Below are 14529 nucleotides of genomic sequence, written 5' to 3'. Positions count from 1 at the left end.
ACTGACAGCACAACTGTCAAAATGAATGTGGGCATGGTCCCATTAAGGAAACAGGCTGATGAAGCATCAAATGACATCATCAAACCCGCTTCCTTTTAATTGGCTGAGAACCTCGTGGGGCAGGCTGAACCACCCCCATCAAGGCGAAATCACTTCAACAACGCGGGCTGCAACCGGGAGTACTCGAAGTCGCCCGCCTCTCTCCTGACCCAGTAGGGAAAATCGTGGCCGATATCTGGGCACAGTAATGGTGTCATACAAAATCCCTGCCAGCAGGTGGCAGAGTTTATAAATGAAAAGCACAGCAGACAGGTGCACCTGGTGATTGTCACATCACCATCGCACCGGTTTCATTTCGAACAAGGACTTGCATGAACACAGCTAATGCCCCCACTGTTCAAGTCCAAGTGCATCCTGCTGGGATGTTATGGGATGTGAGGCTATTTTCAGGTTTAAACATAATTAACACTCACAATTTATGAAAGGGTATTAAAAGGAAAAAACTTCTTTTTTTTTTTAAATAACATGGGGCCAAAATTACCTCCCTTTATAAGTTCCGTTACCACCTCTAAGAGACGGGAATGAAGCGGACAGGTCTTACCGACTGGGGGCAGAATGATGGGCCGACCCAACCGAAATTACACCCGGGCCAGAAGCGGGAATGAGTTTCCGCACTGCCTGTTTTCCCACCACATCGGGCATGCGCCGACCCCTTACCGACCGGTGATGACCCCTGCATGGAAATGCCCCGTGGGAGTGGTGCCGCCGCCGGTCAGTGCCACTGACAGCTTTCCCCAGCGGAAGCAGTCTGTGGCTGGGCGGCACGTCTGCCCTTAATGGGGAGGTCACGCTGCTGGCGACTGCATTTTTTTTTATTGTTGGCCGACTGCCTGGTCGGACGGACAATAATGCCTACAGTTTCAGCTGGGCTGCCAACGGGCAGCCTGACACCCGCTCTTGGGTGCCAGGCCGCAGGCCCGGCTGAAACTCTCCCCAGTGGCCTGAAGTAAAAATTTGCAGAGTTCGCAGCAGCCCACAGGAAGTGCCGGCCCCAGAAGGTTACCGACCCCAATCGGGACAAGGGGCAATTTTGCCCCCATAATGTCATACTTATGAAAAACATCATGGAGTCTAATTACTTTGCTTTCCCTGTAGTCATTTCTGAAATGCATTAAGCGAAGGACATGCATGAGCCAAATAACTGTCTCATTTCGCTCTTCTTTAGATTCTTTTGTTACTTAAAGGTGGGCAGATAGGCTAAAAAAGCCAGACACACCTATATATGAACACCTTACACTGTTAAAATCAATTTGCTTTGCTCATATTGTTCAGTTAATCCCATCCCAGCCAAAGGAGTGACCCACACAAGACTTACCTTATGCATATCTTCATACAACAGGAAGAGGACATTGGAGTCCATACGATGTTCCCAGAATTCTTGAACGTGCTCAAACCATGAACCATAACCCACTGCAAGAGTGACAGATATGTTAGCAACTTGGAAACTTGCATTATCAGATTTAAACATTTAATGACCTCCGGGGCAATTCTGTACCAACGAATCTGCAGAAAGAAAGATTACAACATTGTAGTTTATTTTAAAATAAATATTTTATTGGCAAGTCTTTGATTCCACTCTGTAGTATTTAACATTCAGCATTTCATATTTCTGAAAGACAAGTTAGAAATCTCAGAGCTAACTCCAGGTAGGTAAATAAAGCAATGACTGAAAGAAGCTAGCAATAAATTTACAATCTATGCAGTGTTTTTCTTGTAATATTATGACCAACAAAATTGAAATCAAAACTTCCTGTGGCTGCTCATGAATCCAGCCTAAAAATTATGCTGTGCTTAATTATCTTCAAGCATTTAATACATGTGCATTGAATTCCTGTGTCTTTTGTTTAGTGGAGGTATTTACCATGGGTTAGCAAGTCCAATAATACACTGGTCAGAGAAATTTGATACAAACTTAAGCATCCCTATGTTTTTTTTTAACTGTATTATTTCCAGGCTACTCTATCAAATTAATAGACGATTCTGCAGAGGTGCAGCACACCCACAAATTCTGTGCAGGCATCTTGTGCATAAGAGCATAAGAAATAGGAGCAGGCGGAGGCCATTTGGCCCTTCAAGCCTGCTCTGGCATTTAATAAGATGATGGCTGATCTGATCATGGACTTAGCTCCACTTCCCTGCCCACTTGTCATAACCCTTTATTCCCTTATCGCTCAAAAATCTTTCTATCTCCATCTTAAATATATTCAATTATCCAGCCTCCACAGCTCTCTGGGGCAGAGAATTCCACAGATTTACAACCCGCAGAGAAGAAATTCCTCCTCATCTCAGTTTTAAATAGGCGGCCCCTTATTCTGAGACTGTGCCCCCTGGTTCTAGTTTCCCCTATGAGTGGGAATATCCTCTCTGCATCCACCTTGTCCAGACCCCTCATTATCTTATATGTTTCGATAAGATCACCTCTCATTCTTCTGAACTCCAATGAACATAGGCCCAATCTACTCGACCTATCTTCATAAGTCAACCCCCTCATCTCAGGAATCAACCTTCTCTGAACTGCCTCCAATGCAAGTATATCCTTCCTTAAATACAGAGACCAAAACTGAACATAATATTCTAGGCGTGGCCTCACCAATATACTGTACAATTATAGCAGGACTTCTCTGCTTTTATACTCCATCTCCCTTGCAACAAAGGCCAACATTCCATTTGCCTTCCTAATTACTTGCTGTACCTGCATACTAACTTTTTGTGTTTCATGCACAAGGACCTCCAGGTCCCTCTGTACTGCAGCACTTTGCAATTTTTCTCCATTTAAATAGAAATTTGTTTTTCTATTATTTCTGCCAAGGTGGATAACCTCACATTTTCCCACATTATACTCCATCTGCCAAATTTTTGCCCACTTACTTAGCCTGTCTATATCCCTTTGCAGATTTGTTGTGTACTCCTCACAATTTGCTTACCCACCCGTCTTTATATTATCAGCAAATTTGGTTACATTACACTCAGTCCCTTCATCCAAGTCATTAATATAGATTGTAAATAGTTGAGGCTGCGGCACCCCACTAGTTACTGTTTGCCATTTATCCCGACTCTCTGTTTTCTGTTCGTTAGCCAATTCTCTATCCATGGTAATATATTACCCCAACCCCATGAACTTTTATCTTGCGCAGTAACCTTTCATGTGGCACCTTATCGAATGCCTTCTGGAAATCCAAATACACATCCACTGGTTCCCTCTTGTCCACCCTGCTCGTTACATCCTCAAAAAACTCCAGTAAATATGTCAAACATGATTTCCCTTTCATAAAACCATGCTGACTCTGCTTGACTGAATTATGCTTTTCCAAGTGTCCTGCTACTGCTTCCTTAATAATGGACTCCAACATTTTACCAACGACAGATGTTAGGCTAACTGGTCTATAGTTTCCTACTTTCTGTCTGCCTCCTTTTTTAAAAAGGGGCATTAATTTTGCGGTTTTCCAATCCGCTGGGACCTCCCCTGAATCCAGGGAATTTTGTAGATTACAACCAATGCATCCACTATCTCTGCAGCCACTTCTTTTAAGACCCTAGCATGCAAGCCATCAGGTCCAGGGGACTTGTCCGCCTTTATCCCATTATTTTACCGAGTACAACCTCATTAGTGATAGTGATTGTTTTTAAGTTCCTCCTTCCGTATTATCCCCTTGATTATCCACTATTGGGATATTTTTAGTGTCTTCTACTGTGAAGACCGATACAAAATATTTGTTCAAAGCCTCTGCCATTTCCCTGTGCAATTACCAAGCATTCAATTGGCGAGACACCGAATACCACAATCCAATTTTTAAAGTGTTTTTGGAGGCATACACAGAGTGCCTGATTAAAAATTGCTTAAATGAGGGCTTGTTGAAATATCCCACAATGAATTCCGCAAAGTTCTTGGACTCAATTCCTGTAACAGTGCTCACCCATTTAAATGTGCACACCTGCGTTTCCAAGCTGTGGGCTATAGCACTTTGATTCTTAAAGCTGTGACTGACAGATTGCCACGTTGGTCGTTTATTTGACCTTTCATATTGCAGCTTCTGCGCTATTTTTATTGCATTAGTTTATTGTGCTGTCTGCTGTTGCAGTCTTTATTATAAGACTCATTTTACACTGGTATCTAACCATAGCATTGTTCCAATCAGCAGTTAGAAACTTTAGCTGTAGCCGCCCTGGTCAGGATGGGCACTTCATTGCAGCTGCCAATAGCTGTCAGGTGCCTCAGGTACAGTCTGACCTGCTGTTCCTTCAAACATCATAAGTCCGGGGGTTTGCTATGGGGAAATGCTCTGTACCACTATTTGTGTCATTGGCAAAATATGGCTGTCTCACAATAATTACCATAATATTTCTTGATCACGAAGAGATAACAACAAAAAAGCAAAAAAAAAAAGATAGTCTGACAATACAAACAATCTTCAGGCGAGAATCTTAAATTCCACTTCTGTATGCAACTTAATCCTGGATGCTCACTTTTAATGGGTAGATAACATGATTATTTGGGCAGGGATACTGGAAAATAGTATCCAAGTAAAATAATCGAGGCTTCATTGGCATATTAAAGTTAAGTTCCTACCTTTTTCAAAACTAGAAGTAAACAGGTGTAGATCAGACATTTAGGGGGCTTTGTCCCTTTTTGGTTATGTCTACCTTCTCCCAAAAATCGAGTGCGACTGATTGTAAAGTATAGGCTACCATGTCTGTTTTGCAAGTTTAAATCCGTGTTCTATGTCTCCGCTGAACAGCACATTATGCAGCTGCCTGATTGAAAACCCTTTTGAGCATCTTCTATTTGTTGCACAGGCTAAAAGTGGAAGAGTGATTTATTGAAGTAATTCTGACACTTACACTTATCATTCATGAACCGCCGACAGAATTCCTGGAATGTTCCTCTGTAGCTCATTGTGCGTAAAGAACGATGAAATTGGTAGTAAGACACCACCAAGTCTTTGGGATTTCTGGCCATGCATATAACCTGCGGAGAGAAAGTTGAACAACAAATCTACGTACATCTTTGGGGATGGAAACTAAAAAGAAAATGTTGGTTTGTAACTTGCCACTTTATCCCAGTCTTAAAAAGATAAACAGGTACAAGGTTTCTTTATAAAAATAAAATCACATTGAAAATGAAACATCAGTCCTGAAGTTTGGTCCGCACGAAGGGAAAAGAGCAGGTGGATTGGCCGCTTACCACTAGAATTTGGGGCAGAATCCGCTCAAAACATTTTCCAGTAGTGGGGCCATGGTAGGATTTGCTTGGTGGAGGATCAGGAGCCATTACCTTTGGCATTGCACTCTGGGAATCTGCAGTTCCCTGGCCCAACATTTAAAGGTACAATGCAGGCATTGGAGGGCCATATCAAATAGTGTGCTGTAAATGGTAGCTTGGGCAAGGACTCCTCTTGTGATATATGTAATGTATTTGCTTCATGGGTTCTTTTATAAGAATTCATAGCAACACATTGCTATTAAGAACTGGTTGGTTTATTAGCCAAAAGATTAACAATCACACTCCACATTACCAGTTCATCCACCAGACTCACAACCACCTGACTCATCGTGGATCCCATGAACCCAACTGGCTGGGGTTTTATTGAGTCTTGTGAACATCACATAAGAACATAAGAATTAGGAGCAGGAGTAGACCATCTTGCCCTTCGAGCCTGCACCGCCATTCAATAAGATCATGGCTGATCACATGGCTAAGCCACTCCCAACAGCTCTACAACTATTTTAGTTATAAACTAATAATCATCAATTGCACCCTGATTAAATTGGGGGGGGGGGGGGGGGGGGTCGCACACTCCAAAAACTTTACAGGCGCCCCCTTGTTTTTTAAAATTTTTTTTCCTGAGGGCACCAAAACACAAATTATACAAGTGTCCCCTGGCTAAAACCGGCAAATTAAGCAAATTAACATTTAGACATAAAATCAAATTAAAATTTGGTTGCCGGGGGTGATAATGCACTCCAGTCCCTCCGGCGCTCACCTCTCGTGGAAGGCCGCGAGCGTACCGGTGGACACTGCGTGCTCCATCTCTAGGGACACCCTGGCCCGGATGTAGGCGCGGAAGAGAGGCAGGCAGTCAGGCTGAACAACCCCCTCGACCGCCCGCTGCCTGGACCAACTGATGGCACCCTTGGCCGTGCCCAGGAGCAGTCCTACGAGGAGGCCCTCGGACCTACCCACTCCCCTCTGCACAGGGTGCCCAAAGATCAGGAGTATGGGATTGAAGTGCAACCAGAATTTGAGGAGCAGCCCCCTTAAATAATGGAATAGGGGCTGCAACCTCATACATTCCATTAAAAACATGGAACACAGACTCTTCCAGACCGCAGAAATTGCAGGCGGCCTGGGAGCCCATGAACTGACTTTAAAATTTATTGCACAGGACTGCTCCATGCACCACCCTCCAGGCCAAGTCCCCAATAAATAGTGGGAGGACTCCCGCATAGAGTGCACTCCATCAGGGACCCCCGCCTCCTCCGTCGGCAAGATGGTGCGCCATCGCGTGTCCGGACGGCAGACGAGGATGGCAAGGTGGAGAGTGTGCAGGAGCAGCCCGTACAGGAAACCCCTCCGCGCAGAACTGAAAGGCACGGAGGGGATTTCCCCGAGGCGGCTCAAGTTGTGAGGCACTGGCTCCCGAGGAAGGTTTCGGGGCTTGGCGCCGATGAGGAATTCCGTCCGGACGGGGGTCAGTTCGGACGGGATCTCCCCATGTGCTTGAGCCTCCTCGACACACCTAACAGAGTCAGGGCCCAGCGCTGTTTTTAGCGACTCGATGGCAGTGGCCGCGCGGCGGACGTCGGCCCAGTTTAGGCGCCGTGCTCAACAGCTCTACAAACCGGTGAGCATACTCACAGGTGCACACATTACAATATGCACGACACATTGGAGGTCCATTGTGTAGCACTGTGGTCCCCAATGGAGCATGTAGCAGTTCCAGAAACATCTGCAGCAGTGATCCCCGTGACAAAGCTCTAAGGGCTATCTTTACTTGTTTTTCATCACATTGGACAAGTAGCAATCACATTCCACCTTAATTCTAGTCAGGCTTACAACGAAGTCGAAAGTGCAGGCTTTCCTCTATTGGTGCCATAAATGAAGACGATCATCTGGGACAAGGACTTTCAATGACTATAGAACCGTATCCTAACAAAAAGCTACTCTCTTATTTGTTGAGGGCCACAATCTCAACCAATCCCTTACACAAGAGCTACTCTCTAGAATGCTGCAACAAACTGCACCTTTGATTCCTCACAATGACTTTCTCAGCTCAATTAAGCCATGGTAGACAGCCTCCAAATGGAATCAGGCACTTCCCCAAATGAAAAGGAAAAAAAATCTTTAGTGACAATAGTTCTCCAAAATAGTTTTATTTTAATAGGAGTCTTTCACTTGTTCTGTGGGAGCCGAGATAACTTGGGGATAACAGACCTGAAAGCCTGTGGGCCCAAATTCCTGGTGAAGTGCTGGGATGAACTTTTGCTATTGACCCCACCAGCCAGGGGAGGTCAGAATTTAAACAAAGCAGGAAGGTGCCTGTGGCACTGGGGATAAATCTCTAGTACACGCTTGCCCCAGGAGACTACAAAATTTATTGAGCCATGCCAATAACCTCTCCTTGAAAAGAAGACACAGGTGCCCCTTTAGCCCCCTTCATAAGAGGGCTGAAATGTACCTCAAAAGTTATTTTTTCTTCAGCAGCCCAAACCACATCCCAGTCCTAGGCTGCAATGGTGTGTTCCAGATTTGCCACTGGACAGGTGGGTACACCTAGTACTACATGGCATGTTGGCAGGTGGGTGGGCACTGGAATTCCAAAATGAGGAGTCCCACCCCATGGCCACTCCCCTCCTTTGCCAATTATTTTGTTTGAGGCAGCGGAGGCTCCATCCACTACTATGCCTGGAGAAACTCTCTGGGAAGGCGGGATCCCAGATATACCAGCTCCTGGCCTAATTCAACTTCATTCCCCACTCAGTTAGAACGGGTATGTCACAGAAGAGCCATAGATTGATGGCCCCAACCTCTTCATTCTTTTACTGGAAAGCATGGAAAAGATTGAGCAATGCTGAATCCAACACAGTGAACGTTGCACGGCTTGGTAGGCTGTGAAGGGTAGCACAAAGGCACATGGATTAATAGTCTAAAGACTACAGGTGATGGGGAGCTGCTGCCAATGAACCTCTAATCTTATTATGAGCACCTGTGCCCACAATAATCCACTGTTATCTGGAGAGGAAAAAAAAGATATGAAGGAAAATTCAAAGAGAATGAATTATGAATATACATCCAAACGGCAAAGTTGATTTGCAAAATTTATGAACTTCTATAAGTATTAAACAATTGATAACTTCAATGAAAACTGAAGACGGTCCATGATGATTAATTTCTGAAGAGTTTCAGCATCGTCACTAAAAGTACTTGACACAGATAATATTTTACCTTTGACTGTCCATTGTGCAGGTCTGTGGGCAGGAAGCGATAAGGGAGGTGACTCTTAATGAGGCGAGGGGATGTCAATTCCTAAAGACAAAAACAAAATCAATCTGCAGCAATCTTACTTTCTAACCTGAATAGGTTTCTTAAGTTATTCTCTCCTTTGGGTCTTGTTCCTTCATCCACAGTCTCTCTCACTGAGAGCAAGGAACCCGTATCCAAACATAAGGGCATTTTACGCAGTTGGCCTCCCTACCCTTGCTTGTAGCAAATCACTAAAAAGAGAAAGGCACGAAGGAAAGTTCAATTGTGTAAGAAAGACACATCAACCAAAAGGAGAAAGGGAAAGACTGATGCAGAGGAAAAAGATGGGGGATGGAGAAAGGAGATAAAAAGAAGATGGGATTTACTTACAAAGCAAAAGATCTTCCAGGTAGAAAGAAACATGGACAAAAAAGCTGAATTCCAGAAGTAACATTTTCGCAACACAAGTGCCAGGCAATGACCAGCTCCAACAAGAGAGTATCTAACCACCTCCCCTTGATATTCAACGGCATTACCATTGTCGAATCCCCCACCATCAACAGCCTGGGGGTCACCATTGACCAGAAACTTAACTGGACCAGCCACATAAATACTGTGGCAACAAGAGCAGGTCAGAGGCTGAGTATTCTGTGGAGAGTGTCTCACCTCCTGACTCCCCAAAGACTTTCCACCATCGACAGGGCACAAGTCAGGAGAGTGATTAAGTACTGTGCACTTGCCTGGATGAGTGCAGCTCCAACAACACTCGAAGCTCGACACCATCCAGGACAAAACAGCCCGCATGATTGGCACCCCATCGACTACCTTCAACATTCATTTCCTCCGCTACCGGTGCTCCGTGGCTGCAGTGTGTACCATCTACAAGATGCACTGTAGCAACTCGCCACGGCTTCGGCAGTAGCTCCCAAACCCGCGACCTCTACCACCTAGAAGGACAAGGGCAGCAGGCGCATGGGAGCACCATCACCTGCAAGTTCCCCTCCGAGTTACACCATCATGACTTGGAAATATATCGCCGTTCCTTCTTCATCGCTGGGTCAAAATCCTGGAACTCCCTCCCTAACAGCACTGTGGGAGTACTTTCACCACAAGCACCGCAGCGGTTCAAGAAGGTGGCTCACCACCATCTTCTCGAGGGCAATTGGGGATGGGCAATAAATGCTGGCCTTGCCAGCGATGCCCACATCCCAGTACAATTTTTTTTTTTAAACTGGAGATCGTAGTGATCAGAAAATGCTGCACACGAGTGATTCAAACTGGCACGTGCCACATACTGAGATGAACAAAAACATATTCAATTAAACTACATTACCTTAATGATATCGAGGCCGGGCTGAGGGTATTCCAGAACTGGTAGCTGCTCATCAATATTCATTATTCCAATCTCGTCTGGGTCAGCATCCTGGTTCACTAAATATACCAACTCCTGGAGGAGACTTGTTCCTGCCAACAAACCACAGCAACTTAGCATCCAATGTTTGAGTCAATTTTAATCATTTAATTCATGTTATTCAGATGCACACCTTCATACCTTTCCTTAATTGGGTCTCTCTAGGTCATGCACCAAGATGGTGGTTTGAATGTTCTGCTTCCAGACCTTCTCTAATGCTGCTCTTCAGTCAGCCACTAGCAACTGTATCCATTTGATTAACTGATGACTTGCCCGCAGATTCCCCCTCGCGAAGTACCTCCCAGCAACAATCCATTTAAGATCACAACACAACACAGCAAATCGTGGGCATGAACCCAAGTACTGCCATTATGTGGCATAGAAGTCGCAATCTACTGTGGTGCCCTCTTTTTCTTTTCTGTTCAATAAAAACTATTTTTAAAGAAAGGAATACAACAGAGGATAAATGGTATGACATTGTACATAATGAAGAGTTATCACTTTTTTTAGTATTAATGAGAAATATTTTTTTAACTTTAGTTTTATTCTTTAGATGTGTTAGCTGGTTTTCCATTCCATGGGCCAGTACATCACACTTGCAAATCCCAATGTTACAAGTCACCAATTTAAGCATGCCATTGGGACAAGGAAACTAAAAACACAGACTGAAGGCAAGGAAGTTCCCCTCAGGAAAGAAAGGACAATATCAAAGGCCCATCCCAAGGCCTCTCCCACATTTTCTTGTGGCTGTACTAGCAGAGGTACCGGAGCAGATTGTCCATCCATTCTCTTGGTTGTGAATGACTCGTGAAACAGGGGTACCTAGTGAGAAAATAAAATATTGTACGGATAATTAAAAATGAACAAGGCTGTGTACTCAGCTGAAGGAATGCACAGCAGCTCCAGGTTATCAACCAGGAATGTGATTGATGTAGATTCCCATTCCGTTGCTGCAATGGATAGAACTTATAGTTGATGCCAGTTCAAAGCAACTCAGGGCCTCTTAACTACCCTGAAATATCTCTTCTTCGGATGCTTCATAGGTCAAAAGAAATCCATAATAAATATAAAAAAAGGGAAATGCATTGAAAGCACTTCCTAATTCAGTACTCCTCCCCTTTTTAAAAAGTCAGAGGCCTGGATTTTAATGCCATCAGGAAACCGCACTGACATGACAATTTCCCACCCACCTGAAGCAGGATGAGATGTAGCCGATTTTAATGGCCAGGCCCGAAATCCCACTGGCCAATTTCCTGGCTGGAAATCACGCAGTTCAGAAGTTGCCCACTGATAGAATGCAGAATTGGGTTCTGGTGGGGGGGGGGGCTGTCTTGCGAGGATCTTGTGTTCGGTAAAGGGGGAGTCTGGGGCAGGGAAGGCCTAAGCTTTGTGTGGGGCAGAGTAGCGAAGGTGCACTCCTGCTACTCCTGGTCCCACAAAAGGAAAGAAAAATATTTAACTTTTTTGGCCTCTTCTGACATGGGTTGGCCTGGCAGGAAAGCTGGAGTGGACTAACATATATTATAATGTCAGTGTTAGCCGTGGCTCAGTGATAGCACTCTTGCCTCTGAGTCAGAGGGTTGAAGTCCCATTACTTGTATCAATTACAAGTCTAAATTAATACAGCTTGAGTTGAAGTGCCACAAGAGGATTGTCAAATATTCATTTGGGAATATCAGCACACACATTCTGACTTAGAAAAAAAACACACGAAGGAAACACTACAGAGAGGACCTCCTGGGCTCTGCTGGTGTTTATTATCTGTTAGATACAAGGTCCCTGCTGTCATCTGCTGCATGAATCATTTCTCTGCTTATAGATCATTAATATCAAAGCCCTGTTGTCTAGTCAGTTAATACAGTTGCTAAAAGGTCCTTCATCTTGTCTTGTATGCAAGCAGTTGACAAAAATATCTTGGATTATTACATCAAAATAAATCGTTGCCATCATTTCTGGATGTGTAGCAGTGGGAGTGAGTTCATGCTGACAAGACCCTACATGCTCAGCACTCAAATTATGGAACAATGGAGGAGGACATAAGAGGTTAGTTGAGTCCCCACAGGGAGAGAGAGAGAAAATCCAGAGTGAGATTCATCCTCACTCAATTTTCCTGCACATTTCCCAATGTCAGGTTTCTGAGGACTGGTAGCAGATGCCTGGGAACAGATTAGGCAGAGTGGGTGTGTGATGAGAGGGTAGGGGGAGCCTGAAGCAGGTTGTGGAGAAAAATAATATTGTAAAGAGTCTGGACCTGAAAATAAAAACATACGTCATGAAAAAAAATTCAGAATATAAAGAGAGATTCATTAATTTTTATTTGGGATCTCGTATGCTAATTCCCTATGGAGAGAATTGTGTTGGGCAGTGCAACACAGTGCCAAAGTGCCAGGACACACGTGTCCCTTTGACCAAATGTTCCTGACTTTCTGTACTTCTATTGGGAGGCAGAGGCCCAGTATGGCTCTGTGGGCAGGGGCAAGGGAGCAGGACAGTGTCATGGCTGATCCAGGGGGTCACTGGCAGAGACTTGCTAGCACAGCAGTTGCCCATCTTTTTGGCCCTAACTAATGCACGGCTCATGGAAAAGGGGGAGAAAAATGGGAAACATGCTATTTCCTGGCAAAATCTTGACTTACTGTTGTGCAATCCTCTTTTCAATAGTACCCTGAATCCAGTGCTATAGAATTACCCCTTCCTGCTCTCGGATACATTTGGAAGATTGAATTAAGTGATTAATGGTGTCCCTAATGCCAGCCTGGAGACATCCAGTTTAAAAATGGGAATGATGACAGAAAGTGAATCACAATTACACATTCTCTTGTCCCAATGAATCATCAGACATTATTCTATCATGCCTTCAAGGTTTAATGCACACTCACACTTGTATTTGATTATATAGTTTTATGAATATATGTAGATTAACTGATAATCTTCAATTCCAAAACACTGACTCACTATCAATTATGAAATCCCTGCCTTTGCCGACAGATATCTCCTTGGCCTTGTCCCATCCTACCTCAGTGATTTCCTCAGTCCCATGTCCCTACTTGCACCCTTCACCCCTCTGATACTGGTACAGTGCATGCTTACAGTCCTCTCTGCTCTACCATTACTGGCCTCTCATTCAGGCACAATTTCACTGCCCTCTGGAAATCCATCTGTCTTACCTTCTCCCTCGCTGCTGACGAAGCCTTCTCAAAAAGTCTCTTTCAACCCTTTGGCCTCATCCTCTAATTCCTTCTACCTGTTCTTGGCCACACTGTAGCATGTTCGAAGACACATTTCCAACGTGAAAAATGTTATATAAACATCATCATCATCATTGGCAGTCACTTGAAATCGAGGAAGACTTGCTTCCACTTTAAAAGTGAGTTCTTAGGTGACTGAACAGTCCAATACGGGAATTACAGGCCCCAAGTTTCCACATGATTTGCTCCTGATTTTTAGGAGCAACTGGTGGAGAACGGAGTATCTTAGAAATCGGAATTCTCCACATTTAAGTTTTCTGCAGTTCTAGTCATTTAGAACAGTTTCACTGTTGAACAGAATTTTTTTTTCCAAAAGGGGGCATGTCCGGCCACTGACGCCTGATTTGAAAGTTTCCACAGTGAAAACGTACTCCAAACTAACTTAGAATGGAGCAAGTGAAGATTTTTGTAGGCTTGAAAAAACCTTGTCTACATATTAAAAGATCAGGTTACAAATTAGGCATCGGGAACGAGGTGGGGGGGGGGGGGGAAGGGAAATCATTAAATTCTACAATAAATCCTTAGTTATACTTATACAAATAAATCCAACCTGAATAAAAATTTATAAGCAAAGAAAAGATTAAATAAACCATGTTCCTACCTGTGTGAAAGTGCTTCAGGCAGGCCTTTCAGGCAGCGGTTTGCCGTCGGGCCTGACGGACGGCAGGGGGAGAAAGCTGCAAGAAGCCTCATTACTTGAGGCAGCGGTTTGCCGTCGGGCCTGACGGACGGCAGGGGGAGAAAGCTGCAAGAAGCCTCAGTGCTGATCATGGAAGGGCAATGTGGTTTTATTAAACAATGTTAAAAATTGAACAGCTACAAAGAATTTGAATAGTCTCAAACAAGTGCATGTGTCCCGTTTATCACAGTCTATCTTTAATTACAGAATGCACTCCCTCACCCTCACACACAGAAATATCAAGAAAATTAAAATGCAAGCCTTTGCAAGGGTTCAATAAACAAATTTTCATTTTTTCTGGAGCACTTTTTAAAATGGCCGAGTGCCAATGTTTACTTCAGACTGCGCGTGCGCGAACGCTCCAACGCGCATGCGCAGGGTTGCCGGCACGAAAAAAACTCATTTAAATTGTACCCGCCCCCTCCTACTTACAAAATCGGCGTGAGCGGTAGGCTCTGCCCCCTGGGCGCCGCGCCAAGCAGACATCGAGCTGCAAAGCGCTCGAGAATAGCGCGTTTTTTTTCAGGCGCCGTTTTCAGCGCGAAAAACGGGCGCCCAGCTCGGAGGGGCGCCTGTTTTGCCGCGTGTGGAAACTTGAGGCCACAGTCTTTGCCACAGGTGGGACAGATAGTCGTTGAAGGAAAGGGTGGGTGGGGAGACTGGTTTGCCG

General features: G+C 44.5%; 1 protein-coding gene across 1 annotated transcript in view; it reads right to left on the bottom strand.

Moving 5' to 3' along the window:
- sult4a1 (sulfotransferase family 4A, member 1) overlaps positions 1–14529 on the bottom strand; it is a 62914-nt gene that overhangs the window by 11079 nt on the left and 37306 nt on the right. The window contains exons 2-5 of the mRNA XM_070901673.1: positions 9855–9985; positions 8504–8584; positions 4900–5026; positions 1376–1470 (exon numbers count right to left, since the gene is read on the bottom strand). Of these exons, the coding sequence (XP_070757774.1) occupies positions 1376–1470; positions 4900–5026; positions 8504–8584; positions 9855–9985 (434 nt within the window). The remainder of the gene's footprint in view (positions 1–1375; positions 1471–4899; positions 5027–8503; positions 8585–9854; positions 9986–14529) is intronic.

Source organism: Pristiophorus japonicus, chromosome 15 (genome assembly GCF_044704955.1).
Source record: "Pristiophorus japonicus isolate sPriJap1 chromosome 15, sPriJap1.hap1, whole genome shotgun sequence".
In the NCBI taxonomy this organism is placed as follows: Eukaryota; Metazoa; Chordata; class Chondrichthyes; family Pristiophoridae; genus Pristiophorus; species Pristiophorus japonicus.
The sequence above is the reverse complement of the archived record's forward strand: the minus strand, read 5'-3'. Positions and strand labels throughout refer to the sequence as shown.